General features: G+C 38.8%; 1 protein-coding gene across 1 annotated transcript in view; it reads left to right on the top strand.

Annotated features, from left to right (window-relative positions):
- The window catches only part of MGAT5 (alpha-1,6-mannosylglycoprotein 6-beta-N-acetylglucosaminyltransferase), a 114,298-nt gene that overhangs the window by 83,149 nt on the left and 12,705 nt on the right, over nt 1-18,444 (top strand). The window contains exons 12-13 of the mRNA XM_033065089.1: nt 8,880-9,029; nt 16,535-16,681. Of these exons, the coding sequence (XP_032920980.1) occupies nt 8,880-9,029; nt 16,535-16,681 (297 nt within the window). The remainder of the gene's footprint in view (nt 1-8,879; nt 9,030-16,534; nt 16,682-18,444) is intronic.

The raw sequence follows: 18,444 nt of genomic DNA on the forward strand, positions 1-18,444 counted from the left end.
CATATCCTCCATGTACCTTCCCTCCTGCCTAAAAAATTCCTTATTTTTAAGCCTCTTGTCAACTGAAAAAGAGATTTTTCAGTGCCATACATAGGGCCACAGAATGTAACAGTGCAAGACCTCTTGGATCTCACACTGCCATTCCTCTTCTCTTTATTGGCATGAGGATATTGGTCTTGCTCAGTTTGTCAAACCACAGAAGCAACATTCATTCTGACAATTAAGATTATACAGAATAAATTCTCTAAAGATGATAGCTACAGGTAAGTGGTCCATCTGTGAGACAAAACAAAACTAAAATTTGATAGAAACAGTAGAATGTTTGCAGTGGTGGCAGAACAGGTAGAGCTGGCTGCTTCCTGGCTACTGTGCTGAGAAAAATACGTAGTAAATACGTGAAGTATTTATATATTCTGCTTGGCTCATGGTGTAGAAGGACTTTGTGTGTCCCTCTGTGCAGTCTTTCTTGTCTGCAGAGTTCTGAAGCAGAGTCAGAATCCTTTCTTCAAGTTTTTTCAAGCTTATGCTTTTGTACTTTTACTTGTGACTCTACTTGTACTTTTACTGGTGACTGATCTCATTATCAGTCTCTCAAGAACAGCAGCATGCAACAATAATCTAAATTTCCTGACCTGATTTGCAGTGCACATCAGCAGAAGGACATGTTGAATGCTAGTTGGATTTAAGTAACAAGACAGCTCCTTTGTCAACAGGGTGTTTTTCACTGACATATATATCTTTCTCAGTTTATTCAGTCTGTATGGATTCAGAAATATGTATGGATATTTTATATACCCAGAGGGGAGATTTGTGATTAGTCTCAGATTCTGGATGACACTCAGGATATTCATGGACTGATTAAGACACAAAACATGGCTTTTTGTTTAAGAACATCCAGTCTTGATTTTTAAATAGCACACAGTGGAAAAGCCCACTGTTTCCTCTGGTGAAGTCCTCCAATAATTGCCTTCTCCCTTAAGACTTTGCATTATTTCTAGTACAGATTTCCAGTCTTAGTAGCAGTTATAAACTTTCTCGACTGGCCTGCTGATGTTTTTGTTCTGTTGCCCTGTAGGAATTTAAATGTTGAGGTCTAAGGTGCCTGTAGTCATCTCCTGAAAAGTCTGTGTGTGTTGAACCCCTGAGATCTTTGTGCTTTCTAATCCTCAAGAGTTTTCACATGTCTGTTTTGTCTGAACCTTCTCAAGATTATTCACATTCCTCTTGAAATGTGAATGTTTGCAAAGAGCACGTGGGCCATACCAGCATCAAATCCAAAAGCAAATACTCTCTCATTTTTAGACAGGTCCCCTTTCCACCATTAGGAAATCTCAGCCAAGACCTTTGTATCCTTTTTTAAAGTGCTGCTTTTCAAGTCACTGCTGTATTTTATCAGTATTGCCTATCTTGTTTTTTCCAAGATGTTTGATTTGATATCTAGCCATATTAAATGTGCACTGTGTGCTTGTAACATCGAGCAGATTAAAACTGTAACTTGCAGATTGTAACTGCAGTCATGCCCATATGCACTCATATATAAAGTGCAAATCACTGCAGATAGGCTTTGAATCAGTTACAGTGTGGGATTTCTTATCTGGAGTGATAAAATCCAATTCTTGTGATCAACAGAAAGCCTGAACTAATCTTGTGTCTCTATAATTTGCTATTTTCACGTTTCTTTCATTTTCCCTGTTCAGGGCTCTTTTCATCTGTCACCCTGGCTTGTATGGAACCAGGCTAATCTATTTATCCTACTCCTGTTCTTCCTACTGAACATGGCCAATTAATGAGAAGTGTAATCTGCACAGAGAACATGTGTCACTGCTGGGGCTGATCAGTCATTAGAGGAGCACACTGGGGAGGGGAGAGCATTCCTGTCCCCAGACTTTGCTGCTTTTGGGGAATAGCAGTGACAAATCAATTGTTTAATTTAAACCAAGCATGCTGAAGTGGAACTGAAGTGTGCACAGGACCTCTTCTCCCTGGGGCTGTATAAACCACCATGGCTTTATGCAGCCATAAATATGGGTTCTTCTCTGTGCCTGAGCTCCCATGTCACAGTGGCCAAGTCTGGGTACACCTCTTGAGGTCAGCAAGGATCTGTGATGCAGAGGGTGAGACAAATCTGCTTTATCTCCCTCCAATAACTAAATCAGTCCTAGGTGGGTTGAGGATTACAAATAGGAGGCTCTAAAGAATTTTGCCACATTTCTAAAGGTAATCTTTAGCAGTAAACTATGAAGGGCAACATTTGCTAAGTTTTTGGAAGAGTGTTTGTTGGGATTAAAGGTTTGGGGTTTTGTCTGGAGTAAAGAGAGTCTTATCTATGCCAAAGTAGGGGGAAAATAGAATTAATAAAATATGTGTGAAACCCATAATGCTCTCTGTTATCAAAATTTGCTTTAATTACAGAACATTTCAATTAAAAGAGAATGTTTGAAGCCTTTCATGTTACCTTAGCTCCTGCTTCTAAGTCTTTTCTTTGTTCTTCCTGCAACTTACTGTTACACTCTTCCACTAATTTGACCCTTAATCCTAGAAAAAAAAAGAGTAGAGATTCATTTTGCAGTACTTGCTATTTCTTCTTCTTTTTTTTTTTTTTTTTGAGTTGCTGAGAGGGAAGTCAGAAGGTTACTTGTATGAGAAAATAGGCATTAATGCATAATATAAGTATATGATCACTGCTTTAGTATTTTATTATAGTCTGTTGGAAAGTATTTACATATTTAGAGGCAAAATAATGTGTGAGTTTCTTACTAAAAACTTGCTTTAAAAGCTGGGCATTCTCCTTAAATGTATACTGCAACTTTTGAAGAGCTGCATTTGGAAATGGTTACCTTTAGCTTGGGAAAGCACATCACCAAGGCTGTTCACACTAATAGCTTCAGGGAACGTGTAATGAAATGGAATTTCCCCAGAATATGCCCTCTTGCACAAAGCAGGAGGAAAGTCCCTTCCTTCTGGTTGGTTTTTGTACTTGATATTTACCTACCAATGATCTCACATTGCAGAACTCTTCAGCTGAAAAATGAATTAGTGAGGTTTTACAGTACTGATTAAAATAATCATCTATTATTACTTAGTTAGCACAAAACCAACACAACCTTTTCTTCCTGTGGTTCCACTTGCTCTTTTCATCTGTACCCCTTCACTTCTGTCCTTCAGCACTTACAGTGCACAAGGATGGCTCATTGTTGGTTCTGGAAATTTCCTTTCAAAGAACAGGAAATTGCTGCTTAGGTGTTGATGTGCATTGCATGAACATGAAATTGTCAAAGCTTGGGAAAAACTCAGTGTTTAAAAAACCCAAACCCTTATGGATGGAAAATATGAGGATGGGGAACTGGATAAGGTTCTTCAAGCTCTGCCAGAAATCCTGTTTTATTCATTCTTGTCAAGATTTATGTATGTGCCAATGTGTGTTATTCAGAGATACATGGTGCCTGAAAAGGAAGCCGTAAATGGACATTCAGGAAGAGCAAGAGCATGGCAGAGTTACATAATACTTCCTTTGCAAATTCTCTCTTTCCAGCTTGTCTAATCCCGTGTATTTCCTGAATCTGTTTCTCTGTTGATAAACTGTTCTGTTCACACATTTTTGAGATCTCAGTAAGAGCTGATTTCAAAGTGTATGTTTAATCATGAGCCTATGCAAAGTTTTTTTTTGCTTCTGCAGCTTTTTCTGTCATGGAGTCCCTCCAATCTGTGACTTGTTGCAGGAGAAATTGTCAACTTGGGCATTTTTCTAAATCTGCCCCATATGAACTTTGTTTGGATTTCTTTGTATAGGACATTTGGAATAGTCAATCACTATCCACGTTCTTTATGCCAGCTATGGGTTTGCAAACCTCCCTTGTATTCTGACAAGTTGTGTTTTTCAAACTGAAGAATTGTTAAAGAATTTCTTGCAGATTTCTGTATGTAACAGTGAAAACTGTCCTGTATCTTGGATCCTTCTTACCCCTCTCAGAACACTGTCCAATGTTTTCAGCTTCTTTTTGGGAAAATGGACCAGAAGTGCAGTGGTGTGTGAGGATGGAAAGAATGGTTTTTACAGAATAGTTATTTAACTAGGTATTAGTTAAATATTCTCTTTATTGCTGAATTTCTTTCCAAAATAATTGCTATCATTTACTTGGCTGGTGAGTGCTACTGAACAATGGACTGATTTTTTTCATTGTCCATGATCATGTGTTATTATAATGTAAAGTCTTCATTCTTGAGTGACACTGGTTAGCTCAGGGTTTCATTCCACACTTGAAGTGGGGACTGTTTTTTAATATTTCTGTCACTTTAGTTAAGTTACCAAACATGCTTTATTTCTATGAGAAGTCTATGCAGCAGTGGGGGAGATGTTGGAAAATTCTTTTAGCTTTAGCACAAAGTGTATGATCCCCATATTCATGGTTAACACTTAGTTTTGTACCATCCAGTGCTTAGTACAAATGCCAGAGATCAGTGTGGCCTTGTGTTAACTCCCTGTGTCTGAGACAAGTCTTGTGCCAGCTAATGCCTCCTTGTTCACTTGTATTAGTGATTAATATGTACTGGCTGATATCTTAGTTTTGAGAACAAGGATTGTGTGTTAGAGGAAAGAAGGATAAGAGAAGTACATTATGACTTGATGACATATTTGAGATACTCTCAAGGAGAAAAATTTATCAAAAGAACCAGAGCCCAATGCAAACAAGTCCAATAATTAGCACATGTGCATGAATTCAGAAGACATGATGAATATGCATTACTTTCAGGGATATAACCTGGTCTCTTAAGTTATTGAGCATGCATGCTTTGGGAGAACTCCCCATGCATCCAGTGCTGCTAATAAAGTAATACCAGCTTTTAACCTAATTGGTTGGAAAGTTTATTTCCTGGGTTTTAGTGCTAGTTGAATTTATCAGATGGTCTCTTTTCTAGTCTCTCTGTCCCTTAGATTACTGAGGGGGCTTTTTCAAAAGCTGTGAAACCCCAGGTGTTCAATATTACAATGTTCTTATGCAACATTTTGAGATTAGTTTGAGTTTTGTTACTGTGAATAATGAGAGCATACTTTTGTCACTTCTCTGTTCTCCTTCACATGATGGCTGTTCAGTCACAAGAGTGATTCCCAATCTCTCCCCATGGGATTTAATTCCTTTAAGAACTTCAAAGAATTCCTACAAGCTGATTTGCTTCTTTAGAAAACTCTAGCAGTTTGGTGAGAGGGGATTTCCTTGGACAGGAAGAATTGTCATTGTCATTTTGATGGATTTATGTAGTTACATAGGTGACTCTTTATTTAAATTTCAGATTACTTTTTCAGTGTAGAATTCATACTTACTAGTCTTGAATCACTGTATCTTCTCCACATCCATTTATGAATTCAGGGCAAAAGTTTCATATTTGACTTTGAGGAGACTTAATCTACTCTTAGTGATATACTCCTGTAAAACACTGTGTGTACTTGACTCAATATTCCCCAGCCTTTGTGCACTCTTCTAGCTCCCTGGTAGACAGGATTTTCATTATTCAGGCATGACTTGAAAAGTCTTTGAGAGGGTGACAGTTCTCAAGCAGAGATTATGTTTGTGTCACAATCTCAATTGTCAAACATTGCATGTACACTGCATTTTGGCTTATTTTTGACTTGACACTGCTACAGATAAGCACTGAGATGATAGGACTTCTTAACTTTACAGTATGCATTTAGGATATACACAAAGATGTATCCCAGTACTTGCTTTTCTGAATTATATTTGTCAAGCTTTATAAACCATTGCCTTCTAAATTTTTCAATGCAAGGAAGCAAGGCTGGATATATGGGCTGTTTTACAAATGTTTTGCAGTCTGAACTTTCAAGCCATAAAGCACATGAAGACTCTGAATCAAGTTCTTCTGTAATGCAGTTGGCCTGTTGAGGTGCTTCATTTCATTCAATGCTGAATTTTTGGTGTTCTGTGAGGGCACCTGAATGGTCCAAAATTTCAAAGTACTGTCACTACCTTGGACTGGCAAACTGTTGGTAGAGCAGAGTTGCTAATTACCACCAGCCAATACACTGAGAAAACTAAAAGCAGAGTTTAGTTCTGGATGAACTGTGTTTCCACCACATATTTTTGTAGCTTTTATATTTAAATTTTTCACCCACCAAACTTAAAATTTCACCTCTTCGTGCTGTCTTCTTGTCAACATTGTCCTAGGGAAAAACTTATCAAACAGTTGTCACTTGATTTCTTTGATGAGAAAGATCTTATCATGATGGTTTAAAAAGTAGGTGGAAATGATTGATGAACAGTAATAACAGTTCTGCAGACAGTGATCAACAAAAAGTACTTTTCTGAATGGCATGTTTATTTTAGCTGCTGAAAAATTGTTTCAGAAAAGGTTTTTGTAGCTGTTACTCACTGTTACATTTCCTTTTCGGTTCTGAGGAGAAATAATTTGCTGGTTTTTTACATGTGCTTATCTTCCATCCACTAAGTCTAGGTTTGCAGTATGGGCAGCAGGGTGAGCAGTGCAGTCTGACACAAACTGCAGAGATTGTCAGCTTTGCGTTACTGCCCAGCAGCTCATCAGCTTGTCTCTTTGAATCCATCTTGGAGAAAGGAAAGTTCAAGTGGCTTAAGATAAAAGAATAATTATATCTGCTCCCAAGTGAGCAACTCAGGAAGTAGATAAATAGTTGAAGGAATGTTAGTATTTTGTTTGTAGGTCACATTTCTTGCTTTATTTACATGTAGCCTTTCTATTTATAAATGCCATTTCTGCACTCTTTCATTTTCTAACTCACTCTCTTTCATATACAGAATTTGATTATGTGTCCTGATTATTTTTCTGAGATGGCTTCCTAGAATATATATTTTTATGATCCAAAATAACATGTGTCTGCAAGGAATGTGGAAATTCAGGATTACTTAATTGCAAAAGGAGACAAATGTTAGTGAGCTTTAGGTAAAGTATAAGGTGCTGTTAGTACCTTTATGGTTCTTTAGAGATGATTATGAAAGCAGTTGGTTTTGACTCAAAGTAAATAAGGAAATAAAGGAGTGAGATTTTGGTTGGGTAAATTATCCATTTATGTGGTTAATAAATGTTTTATCTGTGGTTTTAGACTCTGAGTTGGGAAAGAAGCCAGACATATGCCTAATAATATTCTCAGTTGAGGCTGTGCATGGGTAATGTCATTTTATATTTCTGTAAAAGGTTTGTAAAACTGTCATTGCAATCTTGAAAAGAAGTGCAATTTTAGGTAATCTTGGTCTCATTCTTTCTGGCTGCTTGCTCAGATTTTTCTTGAGTTAGAGTGCATTTGTGTCACCAGGGTTTGTGTCATGAGCCAGTAAAATCTGAGGCAAGTGCCTTGATGGTGTTGCTACAGGTGGATCATGTCAGTAGTACCTGCTGCTTCTTCCCTCCTTTTCCATTCAGAACCCTGAACACTCCAAAATTCTGGATGTATTAAAGGCCAGGCAGGCAGGATTAAGGTATCCTGTAGAAACAAGACCAGACCACTCCTTTTATATTTCTCCTGCTTGTTTCCAAAGAAAAAGTTCTAAATGGATTTTCACTTGACAAAATATGAGAGTTTCTCACAATTTCTAATTACAGTATTTTAGCAACTATGTGAGAAACATCTCTTACAGAATAATTCAAATTTGGAGTAAAAAATGGAGCAAGCTTTTAGTTTTTTGAATAATTTGTGTTAATTAATAATTAGAAAGCATCTTTGTCTTTATCTGTTGGCTGTTTTATGTAATGCTTAGCCCAGGCCAGTGTCTGGCTGGTGCAGCCTTGGCAGAGCTGCCAGAAGGGGCATTCAGGGATGGGCCAGCACAAGGAGGTCACCAGCAGAGCAGGCTGAAGGGACAAGCCATTGTTATGGACATTAAACACCCTCTGCAACAATTAATTCATAAAAAATAGCACTCATCCACCTAGGCCTGACACCTGCTCCTCCAGGGTTGGAAAAGACAGAATTTTCACCAGTCTGCTTGTGCTTTGAATGAACTTCAATAAAATTGTTGACCAGCTTTCACACAGGGCTGTGGAGGAACAGTGCACAGAATTTGCATGACAAAAATAGTGAGTGAAAGTAGAATTTGTAAAAACTTGCTTGCTGCCAAGAAGTATAGCAACTTGTTGCCTGATTTTAGAGCTATTACTAAGATTTTGTGCAAATATTGAGGGAAAGTCTTCTGATCTGTGTTGCAGCCTGCATGTAAATACACTCTTCAGCTAATTGCCTTAGAATGCCAGTAGTCTTTAAAACTCAAAAAAAACATATGGCGCTGAAAATTAAAGTAATTCTTGTGTGCAAACCAGGATGGTTTACTATTTTTTCTTAATTTTTAAAAAATGCAGCATTAATTCTCTGGTTCTTTTCCAAAATGCCTTTAAAGCTTCAGGTAGGTGGAACATTTGTAGGTCTCTCCTGGACCTCAGTTCAGTTATTCAGTTGCCAAGACTGCATCTTACTAAGGTGACATTCACCCTTTTCTTCACAAAGAAGATAATTATTTTGCATCTTTGACCAAGACAGTGAAAATTTGATATTTCAAAAAGAGTTTTCAATATTTTTAGGCCAAGTATTGTTTCAGCATGCTGAGATTACAGCTGTCTGATGGCATTCTGGTTTTTGTCCAATTAGAAATTAAGAGGGCCTTTATATTGATTTCTTTATGCCTCAACTATGAGTGAAAAAAGCTACAGTTTTCTTCCAGTTTAGTAGAAAACCAAACTAATAGTGTAATGAAACATCAAACATTATAGAAATCAAATAGGAATGAGCGAGCTTCTTCTTTCCCTGGTTTTTGTGGTACAGGAGATAAAAAACAGCTCTCATTAAATATTGCTGCTTCAAATGCATAATGACTGCAAATATTTTTTCCTTGTCATTCCAGGATAAGAAGGCTTATCTGGATGTCATCCACACCTATATGGAGGTCCATGGGACTGTTCATGGGACAAGCACCATGTACATTCCTGGCTATGTCAAGAACCATGGAATACTCAGTGGGAGGGATTTGCAGTTTCTACTGAGAGAAACCAAAGTAAGTTTGTCAAGCAGGAGTGGTGGCAAAAAATATCTCCAAATAGAGGGTGTCTGAAGTGCATGCATTTCACCTCCTGTGAATAAGCTCCAAATTTAAAAGCACTGGAAAAAAATTATCATGTGTAAAGGAGCTTAAGTTGTGTTCTGTGTGCCAAGAATATATTTTCCATAATGTCTGTGTTTGGTGGATTGACAGCTTGTATTAGAAAATTGGGATGACAACCTACAGTCCCATTTAACTACCAGCTTGAGAAACAGGGATAAAGGCATTTTTCATTTTCTTGAATGTGATACTCAGCTCAAGGAGATTATCAGCTGAGAATGTGCTCTGTTTTCCATCCCTGAGGTCAAAGTTAGGTAACATCCAAAAGCTGCAGAGCCGCGTGCTGGCTCTGCCCTCGCGGTGACTTTAACCCAGAGCGACCCTGCTCTCTCAGGGACAAAAGCAAAGCTGCACTTCATTTGCCATTCATGTCCTTCCTCTGCTTCAGCTGGGCACAGACTGAGCACAGCAGCGTGGCTTTTTGTGATGTGCTTTGCCTGTGGCTCCACAGTCAAGGGAACTCGAGATAAGGGATAGGATATGAATTGAAATAAACTTTTGTCCCCACAGTTTTGTCAGAATTCTCTGCCCTTCCCATAATCTTTGTGGCACTTTGCAGCAATAAAACACTTCAGTAGATTGCATTTAAATAGGATGTTTGACTTCAAGTTGGTGAAAGAAAGGGGTTATGTGTTTAAAATTAGCAAAATCTGTGGAAGTGCACCACTGTTGATAGTTTCTTGCTGTGCACTTCCACAGAAAAATCTCTTTAAAACAAAAAAAAAGAAAAGAAAAAAGCAAACACCTCTTAGGCTTCCCACACAACTGCAGAGATCTCCTTTTTAAAGTACTTGGGAAAATGATGGTAATTTGACATCTCTGTGTGACAGCTGTTGGTAAATTATGAGTTTTTAAAGGCAACCACTGTGTGTGTGCTTGATGCATGCAGATACACATAATGTTGTATATTAAAAAGTCAACATTTGCTTTCGTCATAGATAATCTGAGATTACACAGCTTTTGCCTGTGTGGAGTATGAAATCCCTGTGTTAATAATAATGTGGGAAGAATATTGACCTTGTAATAACCCCAGCCATGAGCAGTGACTACCTCCTAGAAAAACATGTGTTCTATTCACTGAAATAGTAAAAAAAGCAAATGGACTTCCTGTAGAATTACTGAAGTCCCTATGCAAATGTCAGTTCATAATAATAGTTATGTTTAACTGAGCCTTTCTCTAATTTTTTATCCTCCATCTTGCATGTATCACATTAAGAAGCTTGTTTTAGCTCATCTAGTTTATTGGTTATATTTGCTGGGCTCTAAGATGCAATGTAAAGACACATTCAATTTAGGACAAATTCAAGTTGATACCTACATGTTATGCAATTTAGTTGTATGGATTTTGTGACACAGGAGGTAGCAGACTACTTCCACTCAGAGTTTGAGCAGTAATTGCAGCATCAGAGAGAAGAGACTGTGTTGGGATTGTGAAGTACTCCTGAGATAGAAAATTGCTTATTTTTCACAAAAAGTATTTGGTGAAAAGCATGGATCTGTGCAGTACTGTTGTCAGAGTCCTAGAGCATTTTAGACTCTAATGATTTTTATTCTGTTGTTGTGCATTAGTTATGGTTGGTTTTTTCCTTCTTCACATTGGGAAAAAATCCTTTTCAGAATTTGCCACATTTCTTAGTCGATGGCACTGAGAAAATCATTGGTGTGTTTCAGAATCCTGTGTCAGGAAATCAGGGTTTTGAAAATTATGTCTGCAAGCAGTATTTTTATATGACTTTTCTGGACTTTTTTTAGCAGATTTGCAAATGACAAAAGCTGTTTTCCATTTAAGGAAATTATTTATTTAGGATGCAGCCAGGCTAACAAAACTCTGCCCTGATGACAAGTTGTTAATAGTGCATCTGCTTCTCCTAATACATAAGTATTGTCAGGGAAGTGAGAGTGCAGTGTATTTCTGATTTTGCAACAAAATGAAATTAAATATGGATTATTGCATCATGCATTTTCCTTATTATTCCTGTCTAATACAGTTCCAATTGAACAGAAAAAGTAAAACAGCATCATCCTGGGATTGAAGGTGGAAACTGAGGTCTCCCATCTAATTTGTTTGGACATTCCAGTTGGAGGGGGATTGGGGCTGGGTGGGGTTTTGTTTTTTTGGCTGGGTGATGCTTAGCATCTCATAGTTACTCTGGCTGTTCTGCCTCAGCATATGGTTGGTTACCTGTTGACCAACACACTCCAAATCTTCTGGCTGCCTGTAAATTCACAGTTCCAGATTTTGATACTTTTTAAGAGGAAATACTTGAACACAGCTTAGTATAAAACACTGCTTACCTGTCACCAGTGGCCATCTGCTGCCTGTGAGGGTGAGTTGTGTTCAGGTCAGATGGATCATGTATTGAATTGCTAAAGTGCAAGTCTCTCACACAAACCAAGCTGACTTGAATAGGAGCTTTGTGCCCAGAGGAAACCCGTGTGTGTGCACATGCATGCAGTGATGTTCAAGGACACTTTTTAATCATAATCACTTTATTCACTAGGCAACATGGCCAGAGTCCCCTAATGAATTCAGTTATGGGGTTTTGTCACCAAACTATCCATGTGCTGTCAGTGTGTGAATAATCAGGGCCATAACTCCAGGCTGGGAACATCTGTGGGTACAATGCTCATCTGAAGCCTCATGGGGAGACAGCAACCCTTGTCCTTAAACTTCCAGAAACCTTCACATGTGTTGAGACCATGGGCAAGAGCTGTCTGTCATTGGTTGTGATTTCAACACTGTGTTAGCAGGTTTTTGTTAGGTTAGCTGACAAACGTTCTGGTTTGGGGAGAGCTAAATAATAATTTAACAAATCACATGGTTCAGCCTAGCCAGAAGTGTCAGCTTATGCTGCACTGCTTCACTTTGTCCTTAGACAGCAAAATACCAGTAGGTGACAGGCTCAGTCCTGTGATTCTTAATCAGAGCTTTGCATTCCCAAAATGTCTTTGGTCCCTGCAGTAGCTGGTAGGACACAGTTATTCTGGGCAGTGTGCAGCTGCCATTTCGTTCTGTGTGTGTGCTGTAAAGCAGCACATTTCAGAGGGAGTGAGTTCTGCAGGCAGGAGGGGCTGTTTGAGATTCATCATGGCTGGTTCAGCTGTGTAGAGCATGACAAAAACGAGCCATGTCTCCAGCTCCTAATGAGAAGATGTGAAGCCATTCATCACGTCGGGGGAGAATGGGGTAGGCGAGCTGGCAGCCTGCCTGCCAACTCACAGGGCTCCTTGCCAAGTGGGCAGCTGGAGCACTTGGACCAGGCTCTCTTGGAGGAACCAGTGTTGAATTCTTGAGAAATACTTCTCCTTTCAAAAAAGTTTCAGATGCAACTTTTTCCTTCAAGTCACTGTGAATTTTTGAGAGTTCAAATCCTTTTACTAAGTGGGTTTTGCAATTTCTCTATGGGGATTAGTGAAAGTAGGAGCAACACCCTGCTTAGACAGACACATGCAAACAAACTTTGCTTTCATATTGCTTTTTATGAAGGAATGTATATTTACTTCCACACACTTCATAAAATCAGATGAAAAGGTATTTACCAGTGACTTTATTCTCAAGTTATTTGAATCACAAAAGGATTGACTTTTGTAGGAAGTATTTTTTACTGATGAGATGTATATAGCAAGATAGTTAACCTTTGCTATATTCCTCTCTCTGGAGTTCAGAAGAGAATATATAAGTTCAATAAAGAGGCATATTAAAGTGGTGATAAACCTAGCAACCTGACAGAATAAATTAAATAAAGTGCAGTAATGTTAGAAAGGGGAGAGAAGAAGATAAACACTCCTGTGCATGGAACTATAGCATTTAGTCTCTGGAATATGAAATTTTTTCTTAACTATTCAGCTAGTCATAATTACAGTCAGTGCAGTAAAGTATTCACTCCTTACTTTATACTTTTGGCTATAATTTAGGAAGACTGTTTAAATACTCATTTTAATAGTAGTCTGATGTGGCTGTAAATTCCACCAAAAACAAACAAACCAACCCAGACTGCTTTTCACAAGGGCTTGTGAATCACTTTTTGTGTCAGAGATGTCTCCACTCAGCTACTGCATTGTGAGAGGACCATTTCCATTACAGCAAGAAGAGTGGTGTCTTGGCTGGTGTGATGCTGGGGGGCCAACTCAGAAGTCTGACATTCCAAACCAGATGTTCAGTTCATTAAAAAGGTGGAAAAGGTTCCTGAGGAGCCTTTGTTATGAAAACCAAACTATTAAGGATTTCAGCTTTACTCAAGATGGACACAAATCCCCTTTTCTGGTCTGTGCAGACCTACAGGCACAGACACACTGGGGCAGCAGATCTTGCTGCAAAGGAATTGCTTATAAAAACCCAACACCTCACTGCTGTTTCCATGATCATTGTACTTCTGTATTTGTTGGCAATTATCTCTTTTAGAAAGACTTTTACAGTGTAACTTCCTCCTGGCAGTCACCACGTTCCGTGGGGTGTCAGTGTGCAGAACCAGCTGTGCCATGTGCCCACTTAAAGCTCTCTAGGAAAAATAATGGCTTTTGCTTTCAGAAACATTGGAAAGGTGAGAAAAACACTCACAAACAGAATATGAATTTTTTTCCAAGCACTAATCAACCAGTAAAGCATAAAGCAATTCTCTTCTGCATAGCAGTTCTGCTGCAGCTAACAGAGTGAGATCAGGACTAATATTTTTTTTGCCATGTGTGGTGTTACCAACACAGTCATATTTGCAGTTTTGCAATATGGATCTTCAGCCCTAGGATTCCCATGATGAACTGGGTTACCAGACCTACATCTGATGAGAAATTGCCTTAAGAGCCACTGTCAGCACCTCCAGTGCTGGAGGCAGCAGTGTACAGCTACATCACAGATTAGGGGAAGCACAATCTGGTCTAAATCTTCACTCTGTGGGACAGAGCCTTGTCTTCCCCACAGCCTCATCTGTATTGAGGGAGGATGTTTGCTTCACTGGTACCTGAAAATGGTTGGCTGTTATTTTTTCTTTTTTCTTTTTTTTCAGTTCTTTTTCAGTTAGTGACTTGCAGTATTTGCTGCATATTCTTAGGAAGTACCTTGACAGATTGTTTTAGCCTTTCTGGAAATAACAAGCTGCATGTAATTCAAAGGATTAGCAAATGAGAGCATTGTGAGTTACAGAAAAGGCCTGTGTTCTCTAATACTTGCTCTTTTAATCATAATGAATGTGACTTTATTGAGGCATGTAGGATATTTCTATTTTGTTCTTTATGCCAGACAAAAATACTGACTCCCTAACCAAGGAACATTAATTGTAGAGACTCACAGAATGGTTTGGGCTGAAAGGGACCTTAAAGATCATCTAGTTCCACCCCATTGCCATGGGCAAGGACACTTTATAAGGGACAATTTTCTGGAGAAGGCTCTGGATTGAGTTTGGGAATTTCAGCTGGTTTGCTGATGATGTGCTGGAGGGTGATAGAAGGGCTGAAAGAAGGATTTGAGGGGCTGCAGGCAGCTGAGAGCCAGGCTGCAAGCTCAAGCCACCAGGCAGCACACACACCCCCCTGTTCTAGGGATCAGACACATCTTTCTTCCTTCAAAGAATCAGTGCTGCTTAGAGGTGAGGTTGGAAAATGGATGGGAAACAGGTGGTAAGCTATTTATTATAGATTAAGTGATGGCAGTGCACTCTGTGCTGTCAAAACATAAACCCATGTTTCTTTTCCCATGGAGCTTCCTCCCAAATAAATGGACCAGTCAGACACAGAACTCAGCAGTGCACAGCAGCAGTTTATTAAAAAGTGCAAAAGTAAGCAAACAACCAAGCATTCCCTGCATAACAGACAAACACAGGATCATAGGAGAATTGATATTTCAGATAGGTTTAATTGCTGGTTCTCAGCTGGTTTTCTACCTGAACTAAGGAGTAGTTTAAATAAATAATATTTTATGTGCAGGCTGCATGAAATGGTTTAATGTCTTTAATTCATTGTTTTCAAGAGATCACCTTTTTGTAAATTCAGTTTCTTTTGAGATCATATGTAGTATGCATTTCTCTGACTGAAAGGTGGTACCTTTTATGCCTTATAAAAAACCAGAATTCATATAATTTCTCTTTAGTAGAAATAGCTTCTGTATCTCTTTGTTATCAGCCACTGGAAAGCTTCTGTAAGATTTCAATCTGTGAGAGAGTTGAGAAACTTTTTGCAAGTAGGCAACTTCTTTAACCTGAATATTGAGAACTGAAATTACAATATTCAGCTCCATGCAGTGAAAATTGTATGTCCTCAGCTATGCTGAGAAGTGTTAACTTGCTTTTCTAAAATGAGCCAGCTCTGAATTTATACTGTTGTTGCCATGGGTTGGGGAGGATTGATGCTGCATGACAGGGCTGACTACAGGTTTATGCATCAATGTTAGGATCAGCTCCTGGGAAGAGCCTCCAGCTGTGAATGTTCTGTTACTGGCATTCATTTCCCTGGTGCAGAAGATTTAATGCAGAATGGTTTACCTTGACCTCTTTGAGTATGTGTCCTGATTGCATGACTCTCATAGCTATGGAAGTTGTGCTTTATTTTCCTGAAAAAAGCAGTAGCTATATATACACACACACATATATATGTATACATATATATATATATGCACATTGTTATGCAGCAGCACTGAGAAATTTCTGTTCCAACTCAGAGCTTGTAGTTCTCCTGTCATACACAAACATTCAAATGAAGATGAAAACTCCTATATTTTTTAATTCATGATGCTTGGCCAGGAAAAGGGTCAAGATTTTTTCAGACAACTCCAAAAAACCATTTAATGTGTTTTCACTGGAGCAGAGCAGTGCCTTTTCTAGAGCACCTGGAATGTCCTGGTGGAGGAAAAGCTTTGGGATGGATTTTTGCTGTGCTTTCCCTTGGAGGCGTTGAAGCCTCTGAAGCCCCTGTGGGCTCTTGCTGTGCCGTGAGCTGCTGTTTGCTGCCACCTACTGTTTTAATTAGGAGGCTTAATTAGCGTGCCAGGAGCATGTTCCTGCTGGCAGAGCCAGCGGCTTGGCTGCTTTGGGAGTCAGGAGAACACTGGTGCAGCTGTTCCTGGAGATTGCTGCCTTAGAACCTGTACCTGCAGGAAAGCTCCAGCAGCTCCACTTCAACACCAATTAAACCACCAAATTTTCCCCTCCCAAAAAAAGCCCTAAAAGGGGCTGTTGTTGCCTCAACTCCATGAAAAACGACCTCAGCTCATTACAGATGATGATTGTCAAATGTGTTTTACAGGACATTCCATTACTGCTTGGGTGGCAGGTGGTGAGCTGTTGAATTTTCTTCTTAGCACTGCATTTTCTTCAGGCTGGTACATTCAGAATAGGTTTTTGTTTCTTTTAAGCTGGCTCTTGCTTTTTTGTGAATAAGAAAAATTAAAATATCCCTTGTTTTGTATTTTCCAGCTGTTTGTTGGTCTTGGATTTCCATATGAAGGGCCAGCTCCCTTGGAGGCTATTGCCAATGGATGTGCTTTCCTAAATTTAAGATTTAACCCACCAAAAAGTAGCAAAAACACCGATTTTTTCAAAGGCAAACCTACACTCCGAGAGGTAAGCTCTATCAGTCTCAATAATTATTAGTTTTTTAAATGCTTGTGGGTTTTCTTTTAGTAACAGAATGTAGGATAAGTTGCATTAACATTCAAGGTTTATTACCAAAGGTGTGCAATTGCTTTTTTCTTTAGTCATTGATGGCAGTATCAGTTCTTATTTTCATAGGATAATTTAAATGGTACTGTTAGCACACTTCAAGCTTTACCTCTAGATTTGCTTATAGGTACATTCTGCTGTTTCTTACTGAGACATCATAAACTGAAATTTCACTTGGAAACCTGATGTTCTGCCCAGGAACAGATCATGTCGTTTTGATATGTCATTGGAAAGTGGTTTTTATTTGTTGAAGAAACAGACATTGCAGTGTACTGTGCAGGAAGTAAATAGGTGTTTAAGTAAATTCTAAAAAGGGCATTTGTGGGTGGTTTATGTGTGTTTTGGGTTTTGGTTTTTTCCTTCAGAAAAGACCTGTTCAAGGCACTGTTGAGTTAAGGTATTAATGGTCACCCATCCTGTTTGTGGTTAAATGCTGAAGACTTCTCGAGAACTGACTCTTGAAGAAAACAGGAAAACCAAACTCCAAGCTTTCAAAACAGTCAGTATGTTTAGACTCCAGTGAGAGAACACTGAAGCTAAGTAAACCAGCCCCTCATCCTGGCACTGACTTTGGAATATTTTTCTTTTATTCAGTGTAGGTAAAACTCAGCCTATACTTGTAAACATTTAATAGTCACAGAGCCATTTCTGACATCAGCACTCATGTATGTGGCCATGGCTTGCTCATAGGTGTATGTACATATATTCTTTATGTATTTACATCAGAGGAAAGCAGGTGTATGTACATATACTCTTTATGTATTTACATCAGAGGAAAGCTCTCAGGTAACATGCAGGTGATGAGAACCTTGCACAACCACACTTCACAATTCAGGTTGTGCTTGGGCCATATAAATTGTGTCCTGAGCAGCACCAGCTGGTTGATAAGCAAAAGACAGTTTCCCATTTTCAGTCAGGAAAATAAATTCTGTATAATTTTATAATCCACAGCTGTAATTGCCTTCCTGGTTATACACTGAATTCATGTCCTGTACAAGCTGAAGCTTGCCCCTTCCCTCAGTCTGTGTTGCTAACAAAGGAGACAGCAATAAGAGAAAAAAAACCTGTTAAAACTTTCTCCTTGGACTTGACACCTTTCAAAACTTTTCCTCTGTGGGTCCCTCAGGTTTTTTCTCATTTCCAGTTGTTCTGTGCCCCAAGCACCATAACTGGTCAGGCTCAGTAAATAATCTGAACCCATCTAAGTGCTTTGTAGGAATTTCAGGCTTGGAATGCCATGTTTCAGCAGTAAGAGAAATGCTGTGTACCTGACTTGTACAGAGAAATAATCCCTATTGACTGCTCTAGTCCAAAGTACATCATGTATAATATCCATCAGGAATATTGCTGCTTTCACATTCCCTGATGACCTCTCCTGAGAGTAACCTGTTCTCTGACTGGTCTTCACAAGTGCATTTAGATCCAATTGCCAGTAATCCATGTGCTGCTTCTTTGGGATTAAGAAAACCCTTAAATGCTTCTCTCCATTCTTCAAGTGCTAAAGAAAAACAAAAAGAGCTTGTGTAGTTCTGTGACATAAATATCCCTCCAAGAATGTGAAGATAGTCTGTGTTAAGTGATTTTGTAAAGTAACTTTTGCAAGTTACTGGTCTCCACAAGCAAAATGCAATGGCTAATTTTTAATGTGTTTTTTAATATTTTTG

Source organism: Catharus ustulatus, chromosome 7 (genome assembly GCF_009819885.2).
Source record: "Catharus ustulatus isolate bCatUst1 chromosome 7, bCatUst1.pri.v2, whole genome shotgun sequence".
NCBI lineage: Eukaryota > Metazoa > Chordata > Aves > Passeriformes > Turdidae > Catharus > Catharus ustulatus.